At 62.9% G+C, this 17,618-nt stretch overlaps 1 protein-coding gene across 2 annotated transcripts in view; it reads left to right on the forward strand.

Annotated features, from left to right (window-relative positions):
• The window catches only part of FAM20C (FAM20C golgi associated secretory pathway kinase), a 32,798-nt gene extending 15,398 nt beyond the window's left edge, over nucleotides 1-17,400 (forward strand). For both annotated transcript variants that reach the window (XM_081552355.1, XM_081552354.1), the window contains 7 exons: nucleotides 8,560-8,652; nucleotides 9,070-9,185; nucleotides 14,464-14,644; nucleotides 15,207-15,316; nucleotides 15,474-15,555; nucleotides 16,075-16,134; nucleotides 16,569-17,400. In XM_081552355.1, coding sequence (XP_081408481.1) covers nucleotides 8,560-8,652; nucleotides 9,070-9,185; nucleotides 14,464-14,644; nucleotides 15,207-15,316; nucleotides 15,474-15,555; nucleotides 16,075-16,134; nucleotides 16,569-16,818 — 892 coding nt within the window. In that variant the 3' untranslated portion in view covers nucleotides 16,819-17,400. The remainder of the gene's footprint in view (nucleotides 1-8,559; nucleotides 8,653-9,069; nucleotides 9,186-14,463; nucleotides 14,645-15,206; nucleotides 15,317-15,473; nucleotides 15,556-16,074; nucleotides 16,135-16,568) is intronic.
• Nucleotides 17,401-17,618: the final 218 nt, after the last annotated feature.

A 17,618-nucleotide genomic window follows, 5' to 3' on the forward strand; every position in this document is an offset into this window, starting at 1 on the left:
GCTCTGCCGGCCTGGTCTCCCCGCCTCAGCCGGCTGCTGGCACGCCGGGTCCCCTTCCTGCACCTACCCTGGGGAGGCGCCCCCAGCCCTGTATGCTGGGCTGCCCGGAGCCCTGCGGTTTGTCCGCAGCCTCGGTTGACCCCCACTGAGCCCTGGGTGCGACGCTGTGGGACCCGTCCAACGTCCCCGGGAAGCAGAGGCCAAGGGGAGGGCCCGCCCCGGGCCGCCCCGGGCCGCCCCGCGGGTCCTTGTGGCTGACGCAGCCCTTGTGCTGGGCCACCACCGTCCACGGGCTCGAGGGGCCGGGGCGCCGTCGCTGCAGCTCCACAAACACCCTGCTGGTTTGCCGTGGGCCCAAACTGCATAATTCAGGTGATCACGGGAGTCCACTGTCTTCTCCTGCCCCCACGGGGAATTTGGAGTGATTGATAATTCTGTAACCGTTGCAGGGAGGTTGGCAGGGAAGTAGGTACACAGTAAAAGCTTCATACTACCTGCCAAGAGCGTGGCTCTGGCCCAGCCCCGTGTCGCCCCCGTGGAGCAGGTGGAAGCCGTGCTGTCTCCCAGGCCCCCAGCTTCCTCAGGACACCCGCCCTAGCGGGCCATGACACGTTTCCTTGGGAGCTTCTGGAAAAGATTATCCCCTTTGTTCAAATCAAAGCGAGCAAGTCATTCTTTCCGAAAACAGCCTCCTGCACAGCGGCGTGGAGAGTGTCTTTGTCCGTCTGGTGTCCGGGTCTCTGGGCTCTGCTGTCGTGAAAGGGGCAGAGATGAAAAGGAGGGAAGAAACTCCGGTCATAGTTCCCTCGTCTGGGAAAGAGGCCACATGGGGGTCGCAAGAGTAGTTTGATCAACTGGTTGTTTTTTATGCCCCAAAAGGAAATACTGCAGACCTGAGCTCTTAAAAAGCCTTAAGAATGAGCCGGGATCAATCCCCTATGCTGGGGAAGAAAAGCAACATCATAGTAGTCTCCTTGGTGCTAAATATTTACTCCACAGTGTAGTAGACTAGGGGCATCTTTTCTTACCTTGAATAAAAAGATGAGGAACAGGGGCTTAGATACAGAAAGAGAAGAACTGGGGGCCTGTGTGCACGGTTGCCGGGGACAGCACTCATTTCCACCCTAATTCCATTCGTTAGTCACGTCCTCAAACCCCAGATGAGCTGGAAGAACAGTATTTAAAGCAGAGTACATCTTCCACTTTCAAGCAAATCCACCCCCCCACCCCCGCCCCTTTGCTTTGGAAAGTGAGTGTCACTACAGTTACTTTTCATGGAAGCGACGTCAGACTTTCTTTACAGGCACAGATCATTGAATTGTTTTCAGATTGGTTTGTGTGAAATCCACCTTAAGACACTTGCGTGTCTTCTGAGTTAATTATTTCACTCTAAGTCAGCAACATGTCCCCTGCGGCCCACTTGAAAGAGCTGTCTCTTGGAGACCCTGGGAGGGTGGGACTGGTGGGTGTGAAATGCCCTTGGGACCCCCTGATGCGGCCAGTCAGCGATGGGCCCTGATGCTCTGGCCCCATGGCCTGCGGGGGGCGGCCAGTCTGTGCCTGAGTCCTGTCCTCGGGTTTAGTCATCTTGAGGCCCGCGGCCTTCAGGAAAATCCTCCCCGACAGGGAGATAGGATGGTAGGACTGGACCGCAAGCGCCAGAGGTTCTGAGTAAGACAAGTGCGTTCTCCCAAACAGATCCCCACCCCCACAGGGGCCAGAATTAGCAGCAGCTACTGATGGAGCGGCCTGCCCGCCCGCCCCGAACATCTGCCGCTGAAAACCTGATATTAAACAGCTTAATATATCTCCTTAATGACAAGGTGGTTGCCTTCTGCTGTGCGAGTGGCGGGAGGCTCGGGACAGAAAGGCTGGCTTCTGCTCCCTCGCCTACCTACTGCGCCTCGCCGTGGGCTTGGCCCCCGTCGGGAGCCAGAGCCTTGTCCCGGAGGCGGCCTCTGCCCCAGGGTGCCACCTGGTCAGCACAGAAGTAACGGAGTTGGGGCCTGAGGACGGGGCGGTCACCTGGACTCCTGAGCAGACCTGCGGTCACGTGTGTCCTTGGTTTGGACGCGAGAAACCAGGGGAGGGATGTGGTGATGGGGGCAGAGTTGGGAGCCAAGAAAGCTGGACGGGACGGAGCCGTCCGCGCCCCCGAGAGAGCCAGGCGGGGCCGGAGTGGGCCCCACCCCCAAGAGAGCCGGGCAGCCGGAGCTGGGGTGTGACCTACCCAGGCCTTGGTTTTGGGTCCTGGTCCCCAGAACTGCAGGACACGCCCCTCCCCCCTGCCCCGTGGCCCCAGTGCCTGGAAGGAGGTGGGCCCTCCCCAGAGGCGGTGGGGAGACAGGAGCTGCTGGGCTCTGCGGTCTGCGGACTCCCCTCACTCTGCCACCTCACCCGGGAGGGGGTCCAGTCAGACTGCCTGCCCCCCGAGTCCGGACCCAGGTGAGCCTGTGTGGGTGCAGCGCTGGCAGCAGAGCTGGGCACTGGAGAGTTCTGCGGAGGCTGTGCTGTTATCAGCAGGCCCTCGGCTCCCCGCCCGCCCGCTGCCGCCTCGCCGGCCCTGGGATGCCCGCGTTTCCGCCCAATGCACGGCAGGGCGCCTCTGTCTGGGCCTCAGCTTCAGGCCTGAGCTCAGGCACCTCCGGGCTCTCAGCACAGACGGGACACGGGAAAGCCGCGTGACAGCTGTGTGTGCCCTGAGCCGTCGCACAATTGCTCTTTTCCCAGAGTCTGGCCTGACAATTAGCTGCCCTCTCTCCCGCTCACCGTGTGGGAGCGCGTGGCCCCATCCCTCTCTGCACAGGCTGGCGGGGTGGGGCGGGGGTCCACGGGGCTCTGCCCCCCCTGCCCCTGCAGGCGTCCCCCCCGAGCCATCGCACCTGCCACACTTCACAGAGGGTGTCAGGGGCTCACGCCCTCTGTCAGCCTGGCCAGGGCGGCAGCCAGGGCGGGCCTGGATGAGCAGACCTTCCCTGCCAGTGTTCCTCCCAGACGTCCAGAGCAGAGGGGACCGCCGGCCCAGTCCACACCCAGCCTCCCATCTCAGTCCCAGGCCCCCGTGGGCTGAAGCAGGGCCTCGGAGCCCAGCGCTGGGCCCTGCACTGGGGCTGCTCTGTCCGTGAGCTGGACCCCCTCACTGGCTGTGTCTTTGTCTGTAGGGCGGGGGACACTTCACATCACAACCCAGGGGGTGTGCATACAGAAAGCGCTCAGCAGGGCACTCTGCTCGGAGGAAGAGCCAGTTAAGTGTTGGCTTTTGTTCCTTCACAGATTTTGGTCATAAGCTGCCAATTTACTCTATTTTTAGCCGAAGCGAAAGTTCTCTGTTTTCCCACAAGTTGAGGAAGGCTGAGATGCTGACAGTATCAATGGGAACAGGTGGGGGGCTGCTCCTCTGAGGAGGGGATGGTGGTCCGGTAGCGACTCCAGGGACACCGCGGTGAAGCCCTGCGGGGGCTGGGGCAGGACCTCGCAGGGACTAGCTGCGCCTCCTGGGGGGCACGTCCTCCCCAGGAGCCAGGACCTTTCTTGGGGACGTGGGGACAGTTTCTGCTGCTGGTCTCTCTGGGGCTGTGGCCCCCTCTCCCCTGTGAGCACAGACTCCTGACCAGGTGGCTGCGGGCCAGCACCCTCGAGCCTCACTGTGCCCGGAGGTCGTTCTGATCCCCCAGGAAATACAGATTTTCAGGCCCCACAACCAGAGCCATGTCTGACTTTGGGAGCCCAAAAGAAAGAGCCTCGGACTGGGTCAGACACCCAGTTCCTGACCAGGGCCTGCCGTTTCCAGCTGTGTGTTTCTGCAGCCAACCTGTGTCATTAAAACAAGGACAGGGGACTTCCCTGGCAGTCTAGTGGTTAGGACTCCATACTCTCAGAGAAGGGGGTTCGATCCCCGCTTGGGGAACTGAGATCCCACCTGCCTCTCAGCGAAAAATCAAAAACAACCAAAAAACAAGGACAGCGATCAGAGCCTTGAGAGGGTGAATCGTGCAGCCCAGGGAGGGGCCACGAGGCTTCTGTGGGGACACAGGTGCCTTCTCTCAAAACATTCTGCATCATTTCTTCAAAGTGTGGTGGTTTCGGCATGGCCAGACCTGGAGGAAACAGACCGAGTTTCGCCACCTTTCCAAGGCTGCTAAATCCCTGTGTCCTTTGTGCTGCTGTGGCGTTGCCGAAGATTCTATATTCGTTTCCTGATGCTGCTATAAAAAATGATCACAGATGTAGTGGCTTAACGCCACACAGCCCTAGTCTCTTACGGTTCTGGAGGTCCGAATCGAAAATGGATCTGTGGGCTGTGGGCTTCCAGAGACTCTGGAGGGAGTTGGCTTTCTGCTGAGGGATGCTGGAGAAGGAAACGGATCCCCTCCCAGAGCCTCCACCTTCAAAGCCATCAGGGTTGCATCTCCTGCCTTCAAGTCTCCCTGCGCCTCCCTCTTTTAAGGACACTTTTGATGATGTTGGGCCCGTGGAGATAATCCAGGATAATCTCTGCATCTCAAGATCCTTAACCTAGATCACATCTGCAGAGTTCCTCTTTCCATTTAAGGTAGCATATTCGTAGGTTCTGGGGATTTAGATCACAGATTTCCTGGGAGAAGTCAGCATAGTAGTCAGTCTCACTTTAGTCTGAACAACCACAATCGGGTATTATTGTGCTTTCTTCTGAGCTCAGGGAAGTCCCTCTAAAGGAAGGGGCTTGGCTGTGGTCCTCTGGGGAGGCAGGAGAGAGGGACGCGCACGAGGCCCAGAGCACTGGCAGGGTTTCACGGGCCTGGGGTTTGAAGGGATCAGGGCCGCCCTGCAGAGCCTGCTCTCTGGTGGCCTTGGGGCTTCACGTGAGCATCTGAGCAAGGAGGAGTGTGACATTCTGAGGCCTCCTCGGTTCCACCAGCTTCTGCCTGTCTGCCCCTTCTCACCCTGTTACCACTGCCAAGGCCCTCTTTCACTCCAGCAGCCACCTAACCCATGGTTTGCCTTATTCCTCAGTTGCTGTTTTACCAGGAAGTCAGCCTTAAAGCTTTTCGTTTCTCTGCCGTGCAGGCCCCAGGCCAGGGTGCTGGGCTGACCTCTGAGGCGGTGTGGGGGCTCCAGGTGCTGACTGCTCTCTGTGGGGGCGGGCCCCAGGAGGCTCCTCTGGCCCCTGGTCCTTGGGGGGCTGCCATCAGCCCCTCTCCCTCCCAGTCAGCAGAGGAGGACCACACAGCTGAGCTCCAGGGAATGCTGATCCACCCCCCTGGACACCTCCCCAGTCAGGGTGAGCCCCGAGTGCCCAGCCAGCCCCAACTCCGACAGCACCTCCTGTTCACATCCGCATGCCCCCCTTCCCAGGAAAAGGCCTGCGACGGGCCTCGCCCCACGCCTCCCCTCCCACACCTGAGCACACCTTCCGCTGCCAGGACACCTGAACGAAGGACAGGTTCCAGGTGACCTGGTTCAACCAAGTCCAGTCTCCTGCCCAGTGCATTGGGTACTTTTCCAAAGTATCTGCTGTTCCCCAGCGCAGTCCAGGAAGTGGCAGAAAAGTGGGCAGACAGGCGAGGAAAGAAGTCCCAGTCTCCCCAGAGGGGCCGGTGCCCGGGCCCTCAGCCTCCCACGGATGCTCCCAGGTTGCGCTCAGCTCAGCAGCTGGGCCCTGGACACGCCGGCATCCATCCCCCAACACACAGCCCCAAACCCTGAGGTCTCCTCGCAGGCCTGGGCTGCTGGGAAGGGCATCCGTCGGGGTTAGCAGGGCTGCTGGGAAGGGCGTCCATCGGGGTTAGCAGAGCTGCCTTCCTGTGAACGGCCCAGGGACCGAGCTCACTGGGAAACCCCGAGGTGGGAGATGGGAAGGAACGAGGAACTGTTCTGGAACCTGGTCACAGAGCCTCCAGGAAGTGTCGATCTTCTCCCAGAGCCGCGGGCTCAGAGCCACCTGCATTCCAGGTGACCTGCTCACTGGGGTGAGCCAAGGTGAAGTAGAGGGAACAAAGGCCGTGGTGATGGTGGTGATGGTGGTGCTGGTGACTGAGGCAGGAAGGTCCTGCTGAACCGCGCCGGGCTGTGGAGGGCAGTGCAGGCCACGCCCAGCAGAGTCGGGGCCAGAGCCCTGGAGCGGGGTGCCCCGGGGTGGGGTGGGGAGCCCTGGAGCGGGGAACCCTGGAGCAGAGTGGGGAGCCCTGGAGCGGGGTGCCCTGGGGTGGAGTGGGGAGCCCTGGGGCAGGGTGAGGAGCCCCAGAGTGGGGTGGGGAGCCCCGGGGTGGGGTGAGGAGCCCTGGAGTGGGGAGCCCTGGAGCGGAGTGCCCTGGGGTGGGGTGGGAGCCCCGGAGTCGGGGGGGAGCCCTGGAGCGGGGTGCAGCCAGCTGGTCACCTGACCACATAGGAGGGAGCCGGGCAGCCCGTGGCCTCTGAGGGCCCACTGCACCCCACGTTTTTAAAGGGCTGTGTTTGGAGAGCTCTGCGCCACAGGCTGGTGGTGAGTGCTGATGTACTTCCCAACAAAAATTATTCTTAATTCCACAACAGACTGAAAAAATAAAAGACCAGGGACGTGTGGGGTGGGGTTTGCAGGCGACTGGAAGACACTGCCTCTCGGAGGGGGGCATCCTGGGGTCTGCATGCTCCAGGCGCACAGAGGGTCTGCAGAAAAGAAACGTGCTGAAGTCCGCACCACCCTTTTCCAGTTAAACTCTGGAGAACCAGCGCTGTGTAGACAATGCTCAGCTTAACCAGGGACTTAGCTCAGCTGCTGCTTTCAGCCTCAGAAATGCCCAGCCCGCCAGCAGCTGCAGACACAGGGCCGTGGGCGGCTTCCAGTGAGGCAGCCTCACTTATTTGGTTTGAACCACAGCATCTTCTGAAAACACTGACTTGCCAGAATTTAAAATCAGGATATTCCACCGAGAAACCTGGACTTGGTCTCCATGAGGTCAGCGTCTTCGCTGGTGTGGCCTTCCCTTCTGCAGGGCGCCCTGCGGCTCCGCCCTGTGTGCCAGCCCCCTCCAGGGTCTGTGACGGGGAAACGCACGCCTGGGGACGAGGTGGCCTGCTCCTGGGTCACCAGCAGCCGTGCGTGGAGTACCCCTGTGTGGCTCACAAAGGGCCCAGGGCAAGGGCGGCTGTCCCCAGCAGAGTCCTGCCCTGGCCAGTGTTACCCCTGCTGGAACTGTGAACAGTGTTCTGTTGCCAGTCACAAGCTGGTTCCTGGAAAGGCTGATTCAGGCGACAGTCAGGGAAGTGTGGAGGAAGGGGTGTGTCCTGTCAGGTGCTCTGAGAGCACAGGGAGTGAGGGGCCCATCAGTGGACGTGCGACCTGCTGGCCTGAGCCTCACATCCCGGCACCTGTGCACGTGTGGCTGGCGGCGCTGTCCCCGGCAGTGGGGTCGGGAGGCTCCAGGGGCTCTGGCCGAGCCCTGCTGCGTGCTGGGGAGGAAGGCCTCAGCCGGGGAAGCGGGCTGGGGAGCAGCGCCTGGAAAATGCACTGAGTCTCCTGGGCTGGAACGCGACCTCCGCCTTCACCCTGAGGGGAGGTGTGGGCCAGGCCACAGGAGGCCAGAGTTCTCGAAGGATCTGTGTTCCCAGCGGGGAAAGGTCGCTGACCTTTGCAGATTCTTACAGCTTGAGGGCTGTGCTTCCTCCCGGGCAGTGCCTTCTGGAGAGAGTCCTGGTGGTGGAGGCAGGTCCAGAGCAGACCTGGATCTCATCCAGGGAGGGTGTTTGCTCCCACCCCTCCTCAGACAGGGGGCAGGTGTCCCCAAGTGTGAGGTCAAACAGCGGCCGTCGCTGTGTTTGCAGGGTGACTGCCGTTCGCAGGGTGACGTCCGCCCTTCAGCGCCGTCCTACACGTGGCCTCCTACACGTGGCCTCCTGCACGTGGCTGGGTGGGGGGCTGTCTGCTGCTCATGTGGGTGCCCGGGACATCAGAGCCGTGGGCTCCTGGAGCTCCTCAGTCCTCCCATCTCGGGGGGACGTGGAGTTCAGGCAGGGTCGGGCTGTGCTCCCCTCATCACACACGCCCACGGAGACGGGGTGCCTGGCCCAGTGGGGCTTCCCGGCAGCCGGGATGGGAGGGACTGGGGTAGCCATGCTCGCTGTGGGTCAGGGGAGACTTGGGGAAGGAGCCGCCTCCGAGCAAGAGGCAACGGATTGCAGTGAGAGCTTAGCCGGCAGGCCTCACTCGTGCAGAACATGGTGTCTGCTGTGAACCCCGTGGGCAAGGCTGCAGGCCTTGTCAGAGCTTTCAGGGTGCTCACGGGCGCTTTGTAGGATCTTTACCCAAACTCTGAATTCCTTTGACTGAGGACTGAATTCCTTTGACTAAGGACTCCTTTTATGCTGGGAGCTGCATGCAGGCTGGTGGGCAGGGGAGGCTGACTGAGCCTGGGGAGACTCCAAGGAGGCAGGACAGCAGAGCGGGGGCCTCGAAGCCGGGCCCTTCCGGTGACCACATTTAACACTTGCTGCCGGGATCCCTGGGAGTCTGACGGTCAGCTTCTCGGAGCTGGCACGAGCTACGCCCCCTTCTACTGGGAGGATTTCTCCGTGAAAACTCCTGTTTTGTCCTGTTCTCTCCAGGCAAACAAGAGAGCAGGAGACACCGCCCGACTTCTTCTATTTCTCCGACTACGAGAGGCACAACGCGGAGATCGCCGCCTTCCACCTGGACAGGTGAGCCCTCCGGCGGACGCCGTGTCGCCATCACCGCGCAGACATGGGCACAGGTGAGCCCTCCGGCGGGCACCATGTTGCCACCACCACGCAGACGTGGGCACAGGTGAGCCCTCCGGCGGGCACCGTGTCGCCATCACCACGCAAACGTGGGCTGCCTGAGCTGGCTGTCGGGAATGAAGGCCAGCAGACTTGGGGTGTCGGCTTCTCTGGCGAGACCCAAGGTCGCGAGTCCCACAAAACGGGTCTGGGGCAGCTCTGCGGAAGAGGACAGGTTCCTTTTGGGCTTGGCGGGGCTCCCGGCTTCTTGGGAGAAGAGGAGGTTGGGGCCTGACAGAGAAGAGCCAGGTCTGTTCAGATCCGGTGGAGCGGCCAGAGAGCACGAGGTGAGGACTCCTCTCCCTGTCTTTCCACCAGGATCCTGGATTTCCGCCGGGTTCCTCCCGTGGCCGGCAGGCTGGTCAACATGACCAAGGAGATCAGGGACGTCACGAGGGACAAGAAGCTGTGGAGAACCTTCTTCATCTCCCCAGGTGACCCCCTCCCCCATGACTCCCCCATGACCTCCCTCCCCTGTGACCCCCCCATGACCCCCCTCCCCCATGACCCCCGTGACCTCCCTCCCCAGGTGACCCCCCTCCCCCATGACCCCCCATGACCCCCTCCCCCGTGACCCCCCTCCCCAGGTGACCCCCCTCCCCCGTGACTCCTCTCCCCCGTGACTCCCCTCCCCAGTGACCCCCTCCCCGTGACCTCTCTCCCCCGTGACCCCCCTCCCCGTGACCTCTCTCCCCAGTGACCCCCTCCCCCGTGACCCCCTCCCCGTGACCTCTCTCCCAGGTGACCCCCCTCCCCCGTGACTCCCCTCCCCGTGACCCCCTCCCCCGTGACCCCCTCCCCTGTGACCCCCATGACCTCTCTCCCCTGTGACCCCCTCCCCCATGACCTCCCTCCCCCACGACCCCCTCCCCCGTGACCCCCCTCCCCCATGACCCCCTCCCCTGTGACACCCTCCCCGTGACCTCTCCCCCGTGACCCCCTCCCCCGTGACCCCCTCCCCATGACCCCCCTGTGACCTCCCTCCCCCGTGACCCCCCTGTGACCTCTCTCCCTCGTGACCCCCCTCCCCTGTGACCCCCTCCCCCGGTGTGGGGGACTGCCCCTACGCCGTGAGCGGCACTGGCTTCAGCGTCTGTGTTTGCGTGACCCTGTTCTGCGCGCTCTGAGTCTCAGAGCTGCCAGGTGGTCTTGATCATTCGTGACCCCGCCCCTGGGCTGGTGTAGCTGCTGTTGCTACCAAAGGCTAAGGTGAACTCCCAGCCTCCTGGGAAGTCTCCAGGTGGTCCAGCCTGGGCGGACCTCCGTTCTCTGGACGCCCCCAGGTTAAAAACACCCCAGAAAGACCCTCACGTGGTTCAGGGGCCGTGCGGCCGCCCTCGCCTCCGTGCACCACGCGCGGAGTGGCTTTCTCTGGTCCCTGAGGGTTGGCACTGCCCCGCCCTCGGGCCCTGCCCACTGCAGGTGCAAGAGGCCCCGACTTTGCGGTGTAACCCTTCAGCACACACATGGAAAGTCAGCTTCAGTGGGGTCGTCTGCCCACTGGTGTCAGGTGCCCCCCTCCCGAGGCTGGACCATCAGGAACCCCTCCTACATCCTGGGGTTTTGTCGCTTGAATTTCGTCTCAGAACATTTTCGTTGTCCCAGTGATGCTGGCACAGCGGAGTGGAGTGACCCAGCTGGGCCACCAAGACCCCACAGAGCATGGCCCTGGCCTCCGACCCCGCAGGGACGCCTCCGCCGCGCCAGGCACCCGCCTAGCCTGTTCACACAGACAGAATCCACTTGCCGAGTCTAAAGACCTGCTGGCCCAGAAGCTTCTTCCTTGTAGGTCAGCATGGTTCTCGGCCGCATGATGAACTGGTCAGAACTGAGGCCCCACAGCCCTAGTTGCATCAAGGGTCGTCTTTGTCACCCGGTGCTCACGGTCCCTCCTCTCTGAGCCCATAGAGAGGAGAGCGGGACGGGACCCCCCGAGGCGAGAGGGCTTCATCCCCTTTGAACAAGCGTCTGGCCCACGTGAGGAAACCGAGGGGCCGAGCGAGAGGCTGTGTTGGGAGGGTCTCTGAGGTCCTCCCGGCCACCTTGCCTGAGCCCCGGGATGGGGGGTGTGTGCCCGCCTCCGTCACGTCACAGGCGGGAAGGTCCAGGGGACGCAGCCTCACTCAGCCCTGGTGGCCCCCCGTCCCCACACCCCGTCTTTAAATGGTTTAGTTGCCACTTGGAGTCTGAGCGGTTTCGCTACACAGCAAAAGGTTACCAGTCCATCCCCAGGGTCCCCTCCCACCCCTGCGCCCTCCAGGACAGCCGTGGCCCGCCTTCCGTCTGGACGGGGCTGCTTCTGCCCGCCAGTCCCTCGCCGCGGGCGGGAGGCGCTGGGGGCTCTGTCTCTCCCCCGGTCTACCCTGAGTCGCCGGTTCTGCAGCCTGTCCAGTGTTTTTCTCTTTCGTTTCTGAACCGGTTGATGAGCCCGAGCAGAAGGGACGAAGTAACTTGTCACAAGGAAGGGGAGGGGCTGAAGTCTGAAATCTCAAGAAACGGACAGGAATCGAGGAGTTTCTCTGCTGGATTTCCCTTCCTCTGGGGCCGAGGGGCCTCCTAGCTGCGCCCCTGCCGTGGTCCTCGAGCTGTGCTGTCTTTCGGAGGTTTGTAAAGGAGCGAGGGCTCCTTTCCACGGTCATCAGACCAGTGAGCTGTTAGTCTAAGCAGGTGGTCTGAGATGCAGGCGTCCCGCCTGGCCCTCACACCTGTCCGCATCAGGACCGGATCTCCCTGGTCTCCCGAGCCCCCAGCCGATGCTGGCATCTGCAGGGGCTGACACCCCGCCTCGCCCTGAGCCACGCCGGCGCTCAGCGTGGTCAGTCCCAGAGGCGGGACCCGCGGGGGTCCCAGCTCCCGGCGGCTCTCCCGGGCCTGTGGGTCCCCCGATTGGCGTCCAGGCCCTGCCTGGATGCGCTCCTGCACTCTGTCCAGCTCTGCCTGCTGCCGCTGACACCCGCCCTCTCCACCCAGACTGTTTCTGTTCCCACCGCCTCTGCTCCGTCAGCCAGATTTCTCCCTGAAAGCCTTGGGAAGCGTTTGGTTTTCTCTTAAGCAGCAGGCTAACAGGAACCAGCTTTGATCTCACTGTAGAAAATGAGGTCTGTTCAGATTCGTTTGGAGCGTTTCTGCTTTGCTGGCATTTCTGCGCCTGTCGCAGGGTGTAGAAGCACACCAGTATGGCTGTAGAGGCCGAGCTTTGCTGGAGGCTCCGATCCACGCCACTGCCTCCAGCCTCAGGGCCCTGAGTAGCTCTGCTCCAGGGTCCGTCAAAATGGGGGAGACGTGTGCAGCCCGCGGAGGCTGTGGAGCCCGGTGGGCTGAGAGGTGGGGGTGGCCGGCCAGCCAGGGTCAGCGTCAGGCGGGGGTCAGCATCAGGCAGGGGACAGTGTCAGGCGGAGGGGGGGCAGCGTCAGGCAGGGGGCAGCGTCAGGTGGCGGGGGTGGGGGGTCAGCCGAGTGCCCATCACCGCGGGCCGAGTGGGGGCCAGTGGCCAAGCCCTCGTCTGCTGTGTAACACCTTTCTCCTGCTTTCCTGGTGACTCCGTCGACGGGTCTCTTATCCCGAGATCAGCCCGCATCCTCCTGTGCAGATCTAGGCTGTGGGGGGTGGGGTCTGCGGGGGGCGCGTCGGGCACCACCCCCCCAGCCTCTCCTGCCCCTCCCCAGCCACTCAGCCACCTTTAAGTCAGCTCTTCCCCACGTTGATGGGGCTGGCGGGGTGGTCATGGGGCCTCTGTTGCTCTGTGGTCAGTGTCCAGACTCCCACTCGGGGCCAGAGGAGTTCCCAGAGCAGACAGACCCCTCCCCAGCGACCCTGCCCCTTATGACACCCCCCACACACCCTCGGGGCATCCGAGATGGGCAAGGACTCGCCCCTCACACCAGAAAAGCCCTGAACCATTCAGAGAGGAACCGGCCTGGACTCTCTGGGACTCAGGCTGGCAGGCTGGGACCTCCTGACCCTCACAGAGACCAGGGCCCTCCCCAGGGAGCCCGTCCCGCCTGAGTCCTCAGGTCCTCCCTGCCGTCTGGCCCGGCTGCCCTGAGCGTCACTGTCAAGGGGCACTGCCTCCACGCGCCGAGGTGGGCTGCGGGCCGCCCCTCTCTGCTCCGCCGGTCAGGAGCTGCACAGCACCCTGTTCAGGGACTGAGGCTCGGAGGGTCAAAGGCCCCGGCCCCGCACGGGGCCGCAGAGCGGAGAAGTGAGAGGTGGTGGGCTGGTGGAGCCCCACCCTGGCATCCCCGTAGAGGCCGGGTTTGGGTTTCTGACGAGGAAAAGCTATGGGCCCAGGAAATGACTCTCTTCACATGACTCCATCTAAAGCCAGCTTAGGCTTAGAGCTTACAGACATGAATTCCAGGGCTTGGAGAGGATTTTCCTCCTGAAAACGGGGCCGAGATTGAATCGCGTCAACACAAGAGACCTCAGGCTGAGCGGTCTTTGATCTGCCGGGTCTGCAGCAGTGGCCGCAGGATCCTGGGCAGGGGGGCAGGCTTTGCTGTTGGCAGGGATGGCAGAGACCCTGCTGGTGCAGAGGGGCCCCAGGCTCGGGGCTTGTTTCCCGGCAAACGAAGGCAGTGATGGAGCTCGAGAACACAGTTCCGTAGGTAAATGCACACGGAGACACGCCTGCCGCCCAGCACGGAGGCGCTTCCCGAATCTCTCCTCTTTGTGGGGATATGACCCACATGTCTTAAGTCCAGTGTTTGAAGTGTACAGTTCAGTGGGTTTTAGTACATCCTCCGTGTTGTGCAACAGTCCCCACTGATCCAGGACATTTGCTCACCCTGAGAGAAACCGTCGCTGTTCAGGTCGCCCCCCTCCCCCCGTGCTCTGAGAGCCGCCAGTGCTCCCGTGTAGGTTGTCTGTTCCAGGGTTTCACGTACATGGTGTCTGGCTTTGCCCACTAGGCGTAATGTTCATGGTTCATCCATGCGGTGTTCCACTTCGTTCCTCTTGTGGCTAAATGTTGTTGCACGTTACGGGCGGACCACGCTGACGCTGGGGATGGTCTGCTGTGAACACCTGTGTCAGGCGTCTGCGTGGACGTGTCTTCATTTCTCTCGGGTGTGTGCCTGGGAGTGGGGTGGCCGGGTCACCGGCTCTGTGTCCAACTTTCTGACTGTTTTTCACAGCAGCTGCACCATTTGACATTCCCACCACTGCTGCACCAGCAGCCAACTTCTCCACACCCTCAACAACACGGGTTGTTATCTGTTCTTTTGATCAAAACTGTCCTAGGGGGTGAGAAATTGTGGATTTGATTTGCATTTGCCCGATGACTCATGGTGCCCAACATCTTTCCCTGTCCTTGTTGGCCATTTCTATGTTTTCTTTGGAGAAGTATCCCTGAACTCCTTTGCCCATTTATAGGTTGGGTTGTTTATCTTATTATTACTGAGGCGGAAGGGTTCTTGTGCAAGTACTGGGTGCTTATTCGGTCACGATTACAAGCACCTCCCCCACGCTGCCTCAGTTTGCAATGAGGGCCTATTGCAAACCACTGAACAGAACCTCCACAGACCCCAGACTTAGTTTGGAGGGTGATGAGGAGGAGCCCAGACTCCGATCTGAGCTCTGCGTCCCGAGCCGTGTGGCCCCGTGGTCTGCAACGCAGAGCTCGGGCTGAAGTCCAGGGTGAGACGAGTCAGACGCGGTGCCGACACGCAGGCCCCGCCCGCGGGCCCTGCTGACCGCCCCCTCCGCCCGCAGCCAACAACATCTGCTTCTACGGGGAGTGCTCCTACTACTGCTCCACGGAGCACGCCCTGTGCGGGAAGCCGGACCAGATCGAGGGCTCGCTGGCCGCCTTCCTGCCCGACCTGTCCCTGGCCAAGAGGAAGACCTGGCGGAACCCCTGGCGACGCTCGTACCACAAGCGCAAGAAGGCAGAGTGCGTTGGGGGCACGCTGGGCCGGGGACTCTGGAATCCTGCCTCCCCGGGGTCTCGGGAGGGCTGGCTCCTGCCCGACCTGCAGCAGAGAACAAGCCTGGGGGTCTCGTCCACGCCAGATGGTGCAAGCAGCATCAGAGCTGCGTGAGGCCGCAGATAGTCAGAAAGGGCCCCTCACGCAGGAACTGGGTGCCAGCTGCTCCCCGGGGTCTCTCCACGATTGGACGAGGCTTCAGATCCTGTCCTTTCTTGAGAGAGAGAGAGGCTGTCCCTCCAGCCATGGAGACGTCCTGCGAGTGTGCTGTCCTGGGCTGTCCACACGTGTGGCCCTGGGTGGTGTGGTTCAGTCACCTCCCGGCCCCGTGCTCCTGTTAATGCAGCCTCAGGCCACTGCGGGCAGCTCTCACTTTTAGACACTTTGCTCTGCGGTGACACCTTTTCTCACTTGATCCACCTGGCTGCCCCGGGAGTCCGCTGTACTGAGCCGGGCAGCCCCAGGGGGTGGTTTGGGCCTCCTTGTTATATAGAGGAGCCCACCCTTCTGATGCCGGGTCCCCTGCAGGTGGGAAGTGGACCCTGACTACTGCGAGGAGGTGAAACAGACGCCCCCCTACGACAGCAGCCACCGCATCCTGGATGTCATGGACATGACCATCTTTGACTTCCTCATGGGTATGTCCGGGGCCCCCGGCCCGCCCAGCGAAGGCCCAGCTCAGGTTCAGCCGCCGCGGTCTTGCTTGTACTCGGTGCTCCCCACGCAGAGGCCAGACCGGGAGGGACGGCACACCTCTGAGCCTCTCGCAGGCTCCCAGCAGGCTTGTCCCCGCAGGAAACATGGACCGCCATCACTATGAGACCTTCGAGAAGTTTGGGAACGAGACGTTTATCATCCACTTGGACAACGGGAGAGGGTGAGTCCTTTCAGGCACAGCGAGGGGCTGGCTGTCTCCCAGCCCAGACGCACCCGGGGGGCAGGCGCTCCGTGGGAGGGACGGCCCGGCCCCCAAAGGCCCCGTGGGGTGACGCGGGGCCCTGGCCGGGGCTCCTGTGAGCTGGTGTGTATGCAGGGTCAGGCCCCTCCGGCGGTCAGAGCTGCAGGTGCCCCGATGCCTCGGGGAGTCAGCTCTGGGCACCTGGGCAGTGTGTGGGGCCCTCACCTCCAGCTGTAAAAGACACCCCTGCGGCTGGACCCGAGGCTGCCCTGCCCTCAGGCCCTGTCCACCCAGCCAGGCCAGGGCCTCTACTGTTGAGCTTCTGCTCGGTCCAGTGGCCAGATGGTCAGACAGCTTGCAGGCACCTGCCTCATCCCAGGCCCCGCGTCTGGGGCTGGGGACAGCAGGAGCTAGGGCCCCCGCCCGGCCCCAGGGTCCTCGCACCTGGCAGCTCTGCCCCCAGAGCCCCCCGCCCCCAGCTCCGCCCGTCTCCCCCAGGTTCGGGAAGCACTCTCACGACGAGCTGTCCATCCTGGTGCCTCTTCAGCAGTGCTGCAGGTATGGCCCTGCCCCTGCAGACGCCCCGGCCCAGCCCTCCCGCAGCCACAGGCCAGACGGAGCCTCCCACCCCCACCGGGCAGTGACCCTCCCAGGACCCAGCTCCCTGTCCCCACAGTGGCCAGCTCTGCGGAGGAAGACGCTGAGGCCCCCGGCCCCCACTCTCCCCCCGCGTGACTCCCGAACCCAGCCCCTCCCTTTAGCAACCAGGGAGACGGGCCGTGGGGCCCAGCCTCCTGGTCCACGTCCCCCTGGCCCAGAGACGCAGCCGAGCCCTGGCTGCCTCCCGCCCCACTCCCACCAGAAAGGACAGGGCCTGCTGGGCCCCCTGCGGGCGGGACCCTCCTCGGGCGCCCCCGAGGCCCGGCCAGAGCGGGGTGAGGGTGCAGGCAGGCTCCTCCTCGGGGTGCCAGCCTGACCTCCGTCTCTGGCAGGATCCGGAGGTCCACGTACCTGCGGCTGCAGCTCCTGGCCAAGGAGGAGCACCGGCTGAGCCTGCTGATGGCCGAGTCCCTGCGTGGGGACCGCGTGGCCCCCGTGCTGTTCCAGCCGCACCTGGAGGCGCTGGACCGGCGGCTGCGCATCGTGCTGCGGGCGGTCAGGGACTGCGTGGAGAAGGACGGGCTGCACAGCGTCGTGGAGGACGACCTGGGCCCCGACCACAGAGCCGTGGCCGGGAGGTAGTGAACGCGGGCCGCGGCCAGGCCAGCCGCCCAGGACCCGAGCCCACATGGGGCAGAAGGCTGCCCGGGCACGTGCCTCACTTCAGACCCAGGCAGCCAGGGGCGCATGCTGTGCCTGCGGACAGAGGCGGCCTGGTGGCGGGCCAGCACCCTTTTGTACGGAAAGGAAGCCTTTACTTACTATTTTGTATTTATACCTGGTGTCAATGTACATACATAGAGACGTTATCTGTACAGAGCCTGACCCCCCGCAGGTCACTCTGGGGGCCACCCAGCCAGTCCAGATGGTCCTGAGAAGGGCTCCCGCTCTGAACCGCGCTCACAATAGAAACTCTCCTCCCTTCTCGGGGCCACAGGAGACTCCCGAGGCCCTCACGGACTCGCGTCAAGGGGTGAACACCGCGTAGGGCTCGGGCGATGTGAAGGACCAGCCGTCTCCCAGCCGCCTGCTCTGTCCTCACTTCACCGTCTGGAGCCTGTGCACTTGTGACACGGTCATGTGGCCGGGAGGCTGGCTACCTTCGAGGCATTTTCGTGGAACAGTTTGCAATGTGGTAAAAGTGCAATAAAGATTCAGCAAGTATATTCTCGGGCCTCACTGGCATCCGCATCCCTCACTTCCTGCTGCTCAGTGTCCAGCCTGGAAGGAGGGGGTGCCTGTCCCACGCCTGGTGTGGTTGCTCCCAGGGAACTGAGTGCGGCTCCCTGAGTCTCCTGGGCTGGCATCACGTGGGCGCCGTGTTCACCCGCAGGAGCTGGGACGCACTGGGGCCGAGCCAGGGGTGGCCAGAGAGACCAGCC

Source organism: Giraffa tippelskirchi, chromosome 13 (assembly GCF_054371585.1).
Source record: "Giraffa tippelskirchi isolate mGirTip1 chromosome 13, T2T-mGirTip1v1.2.pri, whole genome shotgun sequence".
NCBI classification, from domain to species: Eukaryota; Metazoa; Chordata; class Mammalia; order Artiodactyla; family Giraffidae; genus Giraffa; species Giraffa tippelskirchi.